This window comes from Rhinoderma darwinii, chromosome 13, assembly GCF_050947455.1.
Source record: "Rhinoderma darwinii isolate aRhiDar2 chromosome 13, aRhiDar2.hap1, whole genome shotgun sequence".
NCBI classification, from domain to species: Eukaryota; Metazoa; Chordata; class Amphibia; order Anura; family Rhinodermatidae; genus Rhinoderma; species Rhinoderma darwinii.
The window spans coordinates 7,869,749-7,883,457 of NC_134699.1; the positions used below are offsets into that span (position 1 = coordinate 7,869,749).

At 38.8% G+C, this 13,709-nt stretch overlaps 1 protein-coding gene across 1 annotated transcript; it reads right to left on the bottom strand.

Annotated features, from left to right (window-relative positions):
- Nucleotides 1-4,096: 4,096 nt before the first annotated feature.
- SOX18 (SRY-box transcription factor 18) lies at nt 4,097-12,346 on the bottom strand. Its single transcript, XM_075845173.1, has 2 exons — nt 11,881-12,346; nt 4,097-6,904 (listed from the first exon to the last, which is right to left on the bottom strand). The coding sequence occupies exons 1-2, from the start codon at nt 12,188-12,190 to the stop codon at nt 6,117-6,119; spliced, it is 1,098 nt and encodes a 365-aa protein (XP_075701288.1). The 5' UTR covers nt 12,191-12,346; the 3' UTR covers nt 4,097-6,116.
- Between the last annotated feature and the right edge of the window lie 1,363 nt (nt 12,347-13,709).

Consider the following 13,709-nt stretch of genomic DNA (forward strand, 5'->3'; position numbering starts at 1 on the left):
TCACCCAGTTTTCTACAAACCCTGAATGGTTATGCAGAGTTAGATTCCTTAACAAATGCAGATTTATTAGCCATTCAGGGTTTCCGGAAAGCTGTGTGCAAACCTTTAAGGACATCGTGTAATGTATGTGGGGGTCTTGCCCTATATCTGACGCAGATCTGTAGTGGGCTCTGAGCAGACTCTCCCTCTTGGAGCTGTGACACACTCAGAGACACGCATCGTCTCCACATGTAACATAAAGGCTGCTCCGTGGTTAGCTTGTAACACAGTTTTGGCAGAGTGCCCCCCCCCCCCCCCCACCTCACCCCCTGGATTCAGCCGCAGTGGAGCCGGCCCACACATGGCTGAAGTTTCAGTAACGAGGAATGGCGACACTGAAGCTGGAAATAAAACGTTTAATTAGCCGGATGACATGAGGGGTGGGGTGGATGGAAAGAAGAAATTAGGTGGTCACAATGGGGGTGGGATAAAAGTTGTCAGGGAGAGGCAATGTTGTCAGAGAAAGAAGAGAAGCTGATTATAGGAGAAAAATCACGGACAGCACGCGGCCGACATCCGTGTGCTGTCCGTGTTTCACGCGTCAAATGCAGAGAAATTTTAAAAAAAGTAAAGTGCTTGCACGGACGTGAAAACCGCATGCCACACGCAAAGCACACTGATGCCAATACGCGACGCACTGATGGCACACGGAGAGGAAATGCAAGAAATACGCTGCGTTTTTTACGCACCTAAATCGGACACGCTGGTGTGAATGTAGCCTAATCTTCCTGCACACAAATTCACTGTGCGGCTTTTTTTTTTTTTTTTTTAACCAAAATCTACACGTAAAATAAATAGGAGCGTTTTTATGTCGTTTTTTTTTTTTTGCAAATAGTGAGTTTTACTACCTGTGTTTGTTTGTGTAGCGTTTTTCACATTGCAAATCAGGTGAATTAAAGATCATGTGATGCAAAAATTCCTCTTTGCAACACATAATTTGGGAAAAAATGGCCCAAAAAAACCGTAAGACACATTGACACGTGCTTTTTTTTGGGGGGAGGTAAAAAAACCTCTAAGGGCTTGTTCACACACAATGGAATTGCTGGCGAAAATTTGTGCAGCAATTCCGTTGAAAGTCAAAGGCTTTCCGCTGCGGCAAAAACGCACCATTTCCTGCAGTTTTTACGGCAGAAAACGGTGCGGATTTTGCTGCTTTTTTTTCAATGTTAGGAGATGGTGACGTCTCCTCTGAAAAACACAGCAATTCTGGACACTTTCCGTAGCAGGAATTATGCTGCGGACCGAAAAATACGCACCGCAGGACAATTTTGGCTCGGAAATTTTACGCAGCTACTGTATTTTTAGTTTTTCCGGTCGAAAAAAACGCAGCAATTCCTGAGCGTGTGGACGAGCCCTAAAATTTTTGGGGGTATCTGTGGGATAAAAACGCAGCAAACTGCTGAAAATGAAAACGCCAAACCAACCGCTTTTAAAAACGCCACAGATCCCAAAAAAAACAAGACAAAAGAAAAAAAAAAACACTGAAAAAATGCACCGTTTGTAGTGCGTTCAATATTTTGTGTTATTTATAGCGCATGGAGTCGTTGCTGTTGATTTTGCACTCACACAATGCCCTGGTGACAAGACCAGAGCACAGAACAATAAGTGTTATCATAGGGACACAAGAGCAGAGGAGCTGCAGACATTAGGTTTGTCCCTCAAAATATTGAGCCGTTGTTTTCACATTTTTCGTGTGTGTGCTACTTCTCCTTTAAGGCCCAGAGGGTTTATCATAGGGCAGGAGTTATGTGATGACATGGTGAAAATGTTTGAGGTGCTGAACAAGTAAAGGTATTCATTCTAAGAAACGGAGGTAAAGAAAAGCTTCAAATGTCAAAGGTCATCGGTCGAAGTTTCCTAGAAATGTAATCGGGGGAGTACTGAGACTTGAGGGAGGAATGACAGGACATACCGAGCTTTTATAAACCCCTTCATACAGTTTATTTTTTATGTGAGGATTAGACCAGAATAATACAAAAAAAAAATCACACAAACAGCATCAAATGACATCAGATACAGAGCAAAACGGAGGTTTATCTGACGACATATTGCAAATTTGCACTAGACCATACGAACCCAATCAACGCTTATTACAATCAATAACCAATCAGAAGTTAGCTTATATTGGCCCCGCACAAGTAGGACTAAACATTTCTTGTTTTGATTGGTCGATAAACATATCATTTATATTAATCAAATCTTCATCTAACTTTACAAAACATTGTGCCGGTTTTGGTTGTCCAATGTCAGAATTGGTACTTGAGGGGGACCGTAGATCTACAGCGAGGCATGATGCAGTGTAAAGTATAGGGGCGGTAAACCTAGTGCGGTGATTATATTGGTGCAGCTGATCGAGTACTTGTATCAGGAGCTGAAGGGGCCCCTTTCTGATCCTGCTATGGGGCCCTCCATCCTGGGCGTACAAACCAGGTCATAAACGATGAAAGCAAACTGGTGATTGGTTGTAAAGGTTTAGTATAATTTTTGCACCTAATGCAATGATATTGAATTACTGTGAATATGTGTACATACTGTAGGTGGGTATATGTATGTATATGTATACATGTATGTGTGTGTATACTCTAGGTGGGTTGGTATATGCATGTGTATAATGTGTAGGTGTGTAAATGTGTGCATATATATATTTTTCATTTTTTTGTGCGTGCATTTATATATATGTATAGCATATGTATGTTTATGTGTATTTGTGTAGATAAAGTGTAGTGTGCGTATGTATAGAACTGTAAGTGTCTTTATCTCTATATATATATATAGTGCATGTACATATATGTGTGTATACACTGTAGGTGTGTGTTTGTGTACAGTGTAGGTTTGTGTATCTGTCTGTGTTAAGTGTATATATACTGTAGGTTTATGTGTGTAACTATGTGTATAGTGTTTTATATCTTTTATAGGTGTTTTTATGTGTGTTTATAGTGTATGTGTGTAGGTGTATGTGTATAGTGTATGTTTGTATGTCTGTGTTAAATGTATATATACTGTAAGTGTATGTGTGTAACTAGGTGTATAGTCTGTTTTAAATTTTATAGGTATTTTTATGTGTTTATAGTGTATATATACTGTAGGTAAAGGTGTGTGTGTGTATATATACTGTAGGTAAAGGTGTGTGTATATATACTGTAGGTAAAGGTGTGTGTATATATACTGTAGGTAAAGGTGTGTGAATATATACTGTAGGTAAAGGTGTGTGTATATATACTGTAGGTAAAGGTGTGTGTATATATACTGTAGGTAAAGGTGTGTGTATATTGTAGGTAAAGGTGTGTATATATATACTGTAGGTAAAGGTGTGTGTATATTGTAGGTAAAGGTGTGTGTGTGTATATATACTGTAGGTAAAGGTGTGTGTATATATACTGTAGGTAAAGGTGTGTGAATATATACTGTAGGTAAAGGTGTGTGTATATATACTGTAGGTAAAGGTGTGTGTATATATACTGTAGGTAAAGGTGTGTGTATATTGTAGGTAAAGGTGTGTATATATATACTGTAGGTAAAGGTGTGTGTATATTGTAGGTAAAGGTGTGTGTGTGTATATATATATACTGTAGGTAAAGGTGTGTGTATATATACTGTAGGTAAAGGTGTGTGTGTGTATATTGTAGGTAAAGGTGTGTGTGTGTATATATACTGTAGGTAAAGGTGTGTGTATATTGTAGGTAAAGGTGTGTGAATATATACTGTAGGTAAAGGTGTGTGTATATTGTAGGTAAAGGTGTGTATATATATACTGTAGGTAAAGGTGTGTGTATATTGTAGGTAAAGGTGTGTGTATATATATACTGTAGGTAAAGGTGTGTGTATATTGTAGGTAAAGGTGTGTATATATATACTGTAGGTAAAGGTGTGTGTATATTGTAGGTAAAGGTGTGTGTGTATATATATATACTGTAGGTAAAGGTGTGTGTGTGTATATTGTAGGTAAAGGTGTGTGTATATATACTGTAGGTAAAGGTGTGTGTGTGTGTGTGTGTATATTGTAGGTAAAGGTGTGTGTGTATATATACTGTAGGTTTAGGTGTGTATAGTGTATGTGTGTATATATTATATGTGTGATCGTCGGACTATTTGCAGATCTTGGTCGGATAAGATGAATCAGATATCAGTTCTAGGACATTGTATTTTTACATCTATTATTGCCGCTGATTTTTCTGCAACGTTTCGACACCTAATCAATCATAAAAAATACCCGTCCAGTCAAATCCTCATTATTTTTTCTCCTGATCCAAGGTTTTCTTCCATAAAAAAATGTTACATTGAAAAACAGCCTTTACATGGTATACAAAGGTATAAAAGACAAGTTATAACGTAAAAATAAAATATTGATGTGACCTCTCAGGAAACAGGAGAGGCCAGTGCAACGTGTTACCTAGAATCCCGGCAGCCAGGGGGTTAAATGGACCTGCTGTTCTCGGGGGTTCGAACGCTATGGTCAGGGACAAGTCCGTGGGTCACTTTAAATCACAGTCCTGGAGGGTGATCCGGGACTGGGCAAAGTATCAGGGACGATAAGGCTACATCTGGCTGTATTATTTTCAGGTCGGGCGAGCAGACAGTCAACGCTACAACTCCGCACTTCCGCTTTGGTCGCACATAGTACTAAAAGACGGTCTTCCATTGAGAAGGGGATTGGCAAAAAATTGTGTTTCTGCTTCTATATTTTCAAAGTTGCAACATTGTTGCAACAAGGTAACAACATAAACCGGTAGGATGTAACTATAGGGGATGCAGACGTTGTAGTCGCGCCAGGGATACAGGGGTCCCGTTGCCCTCTCTGCCACATAAGAGCACATCAGTATTAAACATGTCACATGATAATTGGGGGCTCTGTTACAGATTTTGCATTGCGGCCCACGGAGTTCAATTTATGAATCTACCTGATAAGGTCTAATGTGGAAAATATGGCATCTGTTTTAGTACAAAAGATTACTATGGTGTCCTATGAGGTTCAGCTGTGGCAGCAATAGTGTCCAATTGCAACAAAGTTTCAGTACGGTGCAACTGTGCGTCAGTGATGACGGGCATTGTCCTTCTCAATGAAACCCCTTATGAATGGAGATTGTCTGGTCTCTCATTTATGGGTGGACTGAGAGGTCAGGGAGACGAGGGAGCTCACAGGTTTTAGCTGGTTGATATAAAGTGACATCAGCGCCCCATGTGGTGACATCACTAGTTGCCATAGTAGTCTTAGGCCATTCCTGAGCTTATGGTTAAGGAGATATTTTAATATATATATAGAAGCAGAAAACAAAATTTCAACTCGTCTTATTGGCCATACAGGATACGCAGGCAAGTGCGGGGTATCCCTTTAAGGTGCACCTATAACCTACAAGTAAATATACTGAACAATCGATCACCTCCATAGAGACCACTGAAAAATACGTTATTTAAGGTGGATACGGAATTTCCCATCTACATGTAACCTGCTTTAACCTTGTAAGTGTGAACAATCCACCTTCAGGAAATGTTTAGTAAAACAACGGATCTCCAATCTGATTATTCAGTAGTATAAGTCCTCATCACTCGATTCTCTAGGCAGGTATATAGGATATACCCATTAGATACCCAACTATTTACACCGGCTGTGTAAAGAACCCCTTAACTAGTGGGATCGAACATAGTATAAGACAGTCCGGTTGCGCTACTAAAAATTGCCTGACAAGTTCGGCCGAACGTATCACGGACCCCATGGTTATTACGCCCTCCTACAACTTTCACTAAGTACTATCTTTCTTACTAACATGTAATTTCCCTTAGACACGACACAGAGATACTCTGCGGTTACTATTGTATCAATGCAGAGAGCACAGCAGCACTTTGCAACATCCAAGGTCAATCCCTTCATACTGTCTGCTGCCTTATACCCTAGTAAAAGAGACTAGAGTGTTGGTGACCTGCACATGTGTCCTCCTATGACCCCATTCCATATCCCTATATCCCAGGGATAATCTGCACTTGGTGCCCAGCTGAACACTGAGCTAGGGCTGCGCCTGCCCCATGCTGGTGCCCATCTGCCACCATAGACACCAGTTGTTTGCGCTCACTGTGGAGTCATGTCATCCGGTGATGCAAGGGCTATAGTACATAGCAGTGCTGGCATCAGAGAGAGCAGAAATCAGACTGCTCTCCTCACAGGGCATAGTCCTAGCGGTAGCCAGCTTGGTCATTGGCAAGTGATAGCCAGGAATGGACATCTGAGTCCTGCTCATATTCAAATATTGGTCAAATTCGTTGCGGTCAACATCTCCCCATAGCTCGGATGGATTCAGATGATCCATGGTGTCCAGCTGAGGTGCTTCAGGAGGAGGAGAAAGCTGGCCCAGTGGCATGCAGGTTGGTGGACCACCATGAGGGTTGTAGTAGAATGCAGTGGACGGTGGAGTCCTAAGGATGTTACTCACGTGAGAAGGCGAGGGAGAGTATGGTATGGAGAGCTCCCTCAGCGTCTTCTCTTGGCCATAGTCGATGCCATGCTGGTAGGATCTAAAGGGCATGGACTCCGTGTCTTCCCGCATGTGTGGCGGGAAGAAGGCTGGCTCACCCTGCTCCAGAACATCCAATGGAGACATTTCTGGGGTTGGCAGCCCATAACTCTCCAGTTCACTGGAAGCCAAAGGCTGCAGTTCTCGGAAGTGCGTGAGGTTGGTAGGAGCGTGTACTCCAGGGTAACCCTCAGGTCTCAACATTGAGGAAGATTCAACTCTCTTCATCTTCTTGGCCTGCTTCTTTCTACGTGGGCGGTACTTGTAATTTGGATGGTCATGAAGATGCTGAACACGCAAGCGTTCCGCCTCCTCCACAAAGGGGCGTTTCTCTATAGCGGTCAGACTCTTCCAGGACTGACCTGTATAAAGTAAAAGAGAAATGTCACACAAACGCGTTCAAGGAAAGTGGAAAACAAATTATGAGCTTTTATGCAAAAGGAACCCTCCGACATCTCTATTTATAGCGTTTAGCATTCTTAGTATTGCCCCCTGCTGGAAATTGCCTTTTGTAGCTGCTACCATGAAGAATGGGTGACAACTGCATAATACGCATTTCTGGCTCCTGACTACTACTATAACACTGCCCCCTATGGACAAGAATATAACTACTATAATACCGCCCCTATATACAAGAATATAACTACTATAACACTGCCCCCTATGGACAAGAATATAACTACTATAATACCGCCCCCTATGGACAAAAATATAACTACTATAATACTATCCCCTATATACAAGAATATAACTACTATAATACTGCCTCCTATATACAAGAATATAACTACTATAATACTGCTCCTATATACAAGAATATAACTACTATAATACTGCCCCGCCCCTATATACAAGAATATAACTACTATAATACTGCTCCTATATACAAGAATATAACTACTATAATACTGCCCCTATATACAAGAATATAATTATTATAATACTGCACCCTATATACAATAATATAACTACTATTATACTGCACCCTATATACAAGAATATAACTACTATTATACTGCTCCTATATACAAGAATATAACTACTATAATACTGCCCCCTATGTACAAGAATATAACTACTATAATACTGCTCCTATATACAAGAATATAACTACTATAATACTGCTCCTATATACAAGAATATAACTACTATAATACTGCCCCTATATACAAGAATATAACTACTATAATACTGCCCCTATATGCAAGAATATAACTACTATAATACTGCCCCTATATACAAGAATATAACTACTATAATACTGCCCCCTATATACAAGAATATAACTACTATAATACTGCTCCTATATACAAGAATATAACTACTATAATACTGCCCCTATATACAAGAATATAACTACTATAACACTGCCCCCTATATACAAGAATATAACTACTATAATACTGCTCCTATATACAAGAATATAACTACTATAATACTGCCCCCTATATACAAGAATATAACTACTATAATACTGCCCCCTATATACAAGAATATAACTACTATAATACTGCTCCTAAATACAATAATATAACTACTATAATACTGCCCCTATATACAAGAATATAACTACTATAATACTGCCCCTATATACAAGAATATAACTACTATAATACTGCTCCTAAATACAATAATATAACTACTATAATACTGCCTCCTATATACAAGAATATAACTACTATAATACTGCTCCTATATACAGGAATATAACTACTATAATACGGTCCCCTATATACAAGAATATAACTACTATAATACTGCTCCTATATACAAGAATATAACTACTATAATACTGCTCCTATATACAAGAATATAACTACTTTAATACTGCTCCTATATACAAGAATATAACTACTATAATACGGTCCCCTATATACAAGAATATAACTACTATAATACTGCCCCCTATATACAAGAATATAACTACTATAATACTGCCCCCCATATACAAGAATATAACTACTATAATACTGCTCCTGTATATAAGAATATAACCACTATAATACTACCACTATATACAAGAATATAACTACTATAATACTGCCCCTATATACAAGAATATAACTACTATAATACTGCCCCCTATATATAAGAGTATAACCACTATAATACTACCACTATATACAAGAATATAACTGCTATAATACTGCTCCTATATACAAGAATATAACTACTATAATACTGCCCACTATATACAAGAATATAACTACTATAATACTGTTCCTATATACAAAAATATAACTACTATAATACTGCCTCCTATATACAAAAATATAACTACTATAATACCGCCTCCTATATACAAAAATATAACTACTATAATACTGCCCCTATATACAAGAATATAACTACTATAATACTGCCCCTATATACAAGACTATAACTACTATAATACTGCCCCTATATACAAGAATATAACTACTATAATACTGCCTCCTATATACAAGAATATAACTACTATAATACTGCCCCTATATACAAGAATATAACTACTATAATACTGCCCCCTATATACAAGAATATAACTACTATAATACCGCCTCCTATATACAAGAATATAACTACTATAATACTGCTCCCTATACACAAGAATATAACTACTATAATACTGCTCCTATATACAAGAATATAACTACTATAATACTGCTCCCTATATACAAGAATATAACTACTATAATACTGCCCCCTATATACAAGAATATAACTACTATAATACTGCCCCCTATATACAAGAATATAACTACTATAATACCGCCTCCTATATACAAGAATATAACTACTATAATACTGCTCCCTATACACAAGAATATAACTACTATAATACTGCTCCTATATACAAGAATATAACTACTATAATACTGCTCCCTATATACAAGAATATAACTACTATAATACTGCCCCCTATATACAAGAATATAACTACTATAATACCGCCTCCTATATACAAGAATATAACTACTATAATACTGCTCCCTATACACAAGAATATAACTACTATAATACTGCTCCCTATACACAAGAATATAACTACTATAATACTGCTCCTATATACAAGAATATACCTACTATAATACTGCTCCCTATATACAAGAATATAAGTACTATAATACTGCTCCTATATACAAGAATATAACTACTATAATACTGCCCCCTATATACAAGAATATAACTACTATAAGGGCATGACCACACATGGCGGAATTGCTCCGCAACTGTCCGCATCCATGCCGCACAGAATCTGCGTTGCAGATTCTGCTGCGGATCTGCACAAAATGTGCAGTACATTGATGCGGACTAGCTGCTGCGGACTGCGGGAAAAGTGCTTCCCTTCTCCCTATCAGTGCAGGATAGAGAGAAGGGACAGCACTTTCCCTAGTGAAAGTAAACGACTTTCATACTTACCGGCCGTTGTCTTGGTGACGCGTCCCTCTTTCGGCATCCAGCCCGACCTCCCTGGATGACGCGCCAGTCCATGTGACCGCTGCAGCCTGTGCTTGGCCTGTGATTGGCTGCAGCCGTCACTTACACTGAATCGTCATCCTGGGAGGCCGGACTGGAGACAGACGCAGGGAGTTCTCGGTAAGTATGAACTTATATATTTTTTTACAGATACATGTATATTGAGATCGGTAGTCACTGTCCCGGGTGCAGAAACAGTTACTGCCGATCGCTTAACTCTTTCAGCACCCTGGACAGTGACTATTTACAGACGTCTCCTAGCAACGCTCCCGTAATTACGGGAGCCCCATTGACTTCCTCAGTCTGGCTGTAGACCTAGAAATACATAGGTCCAGCCAGAATGAAGAAATGTCAAGTTAAAAAAGCAAGACGCATCCGCAGCACACATGACATGTGCATGACAGCTGCGGACTTCATTGCGGAACTTTGAATCTCCATTGAAGTCAATGGAGAAATTCCGCCATGAGTCCGCCACTGGTCCGCAACAGACAGAGCATGCTGCGGACACCAAATTCCGCTCCGCAGCCTATGCTCCGCAGCGGAATTGTACGCATCGTGTAAACGAACACTGCTAAATTAAAGTGAAAGTCAATGGAGAAACGGCTCCGCTGCGGATTAACGCTGCGGAGTGTCCGCAGCGGAATTTAAGTGAAATTCCGCCATGTGTGAACCCGCCCTAATACTGCTCCTATACACAAGAATATAACTACTATAATACTGCCTCCTATATACAAGTATATAACTACTATAATACTGCCCCTATATACAAGAATATAACTACTATAATACTGCCTCTATATACAAGAATATAACTACTATAATACTGCCTCTATATTCAAGAATATAACTACTATAATACTGCCTCCTATATACAAGAATATAACTACTATAATACTGCCTCCTATATACAAGAATATAACTACTATAATACTGCCCCCTATATACAAGAATATAACTACTATAATACTGACCCCTATATACAAGAATATAACTACTATAATACTGCTCCTATATACAAGAATATAACTACTATAATACTGCCCCTATATACAAGAATATAACTACTATAATACTGCCTCTATATACAAGAATATAACTACTATAATACTGCCTCTATATTCAAGAATATAACTACTATAATACTACCCCCTACATACAAGAATATAACTACTATAATACTGCCCCTATATACAAGAATATAACTACTATAATACTGCCTCCTATATACAAGAATATAACTACTATAATACTGCCCCTATATACAAGAATATAACTACTATAATACTGCCCACTATATACAAGAATATAACTACTATAATACTGCCCCTATATACAAGAATATAACTACTATGATACTGCCTCCTATATACAAGAATATAACTACTATAATACTGCCTCCTATATACAAGAATATAACTACTATTAACATGATAGGCCTAGATAAAAGTTGAAATTATTTTTGTACTGGAGTTTTCTTGTTATATTTAAATAAAGCTTGTAACATACTTTGTGTTTTCAGTTCTTTGCCATTTTCAAGATTTATGCTTACTGTAAGCAACTGGGAACAGTCCGCTAAAAACAGGCCCTGACCTAATACTCCTTACAGCTGAGGGTTTGCTACAATTGTATCCAATCTAAGCAATCCTCTGTGAGCTAAACAGTCTTGACTGTTGATAAGAATGTATGCCAGTAGGCATCCAATAACACTATGCCACTCTGAATAATGTCTTCATGTACTCTGCCAGTCTTTAAGGTTACATACCCTTACCCCTATGGCACTTTTTCCTATACTCATATCAGTTTGTCCTGCGTTCTCCCATGCGGTATGGAACAATTTATGACAGCCACCACCCCATCCTTTCACAGAACTCATTCTCACCCAGCATCTTGCTTAGTACGGCATTGTGTAGATCCGGGTTTTGCTGCGCCAGTCTCTTCCTCTCGTCCTTGGCCCACACCATAAAAGCATTCATAGGGCGCCTGATCCGGGGGTCACCAGGCTTCTCATCGGAGGAGCTGTAGCCGCCATATCCAGACTGGGGGCTCGGAGCAGGACTGACCTGAGGTACAGGAGATTTGGAGGTTCGACCAGGCTCAGGAGCAGCGGCCGGAGGAGGGACCCATGAACTTCCACCGCCTCGACCCAGAGTAGTCTCCTCTCTGCAGTAATTTGACTCAGATCTATGCATTCCAGCTAGGCAGATCCTGTAGACAAAAGTGGGCACACAGAATGTGGGGTGTCCTCGGGTAATGCAGCGAGTATTTCACCGGAGAGAGTATAGATCAGATCTATCTATTTATGTCCTCTCTACTGTCACTGCCTCTTTGTCACTGTCCCTCTGTCATCCAGCATCCAGCTGTTTGAGCAGTTTGGAGTAATAGGGATCAAATATAGAAACTTGTCACCAATCAGCTGCAGGATGGGAGGGGACGGACGCGTCTGGGGGGTTAGGAGGGGCAGCAAGAGGGTCTGATGCTCTGGCACTCAGTTTGCTTATATATTCTGTATGGGAGAAGTTAACCCTCTATAGGATATGCAGAAATTCTGGGTCATTGATCACTTGTTTTGCCTAGTAGCAAGTGATGCAGAAATATATAAAGTGATTTATTTGCCTTGTCTTGGCAGCCAATCATATGTGAAGTCCAGACACACCTGTGCTCATTGTTGCCCCCTGCAGAATTATACACATCAAGGGTGAATTCCCATTGGGCAGATTTGTTGCAAAAATTTATGTGATTGAAAATCAGTTCCGTTCAGCTGAATGTTTTGTCGGAAAGCACGTGGATTTCTGCAAGCCCTATTCAGATGAATGGGTCAGTCGCAAAAATTTCTACAACAAATCTGCCCCGTGTGAATATACCCTAAATGATCTGCCGAGAGGAGTGAAGGAAACGAAAGGGGCAATGGCTCTGAGCAAATTTTTGACTCACAAACAAAGCTTAACACCAGCACCAATTTATATAATACTGCCCCTATATACAAGAATATAACGACTGTAATACTGCCGCTATATACAAGAATATAACTACTATAATACTGCTCCTATATACAAGAATATAACTACTATAATACTGCCGCTATATACAAGAATATATCTACTATAATACTGCTCCCTATATACAAGAATATAACTACTATAATACTGCTCCTATATACAAGAATATAACTACTATAATACTGCCCCTATATACAAGAATATAACTACTATAATACTGCCCCCTATATACAAGAATATAACTACTATAATACTGCCCCTATATACAAGAATATAACTACTATAATACTGCTCCTATATACAAGAATATAACTACTATAATACTGCTCCTATATACAAGAATATATCTACTATAATACTGCTCCCTATATACAAGAATATAACTACTATAATACCGCCCCTATATACAAGAATATAACTACTATAATACTGCCCCTATATACAAGAATATAACTACTATAATACTGCTCCTATATACAATAATATAACAACTATAATACTGCCCCTATATACAAGAATATAACTACTATAATACTGCCCCTATATACAAGAATATAACTACTATAATGCTGCTCCTATATACAAGAATATAACTACTATAATACTGCTCCTATATACAATAATATAACAACTATAATACTGCCCCCTATATACAAGAATATAACTACTATAATACTGCCCCCTATATACAAGAATATAACTACTATAATAC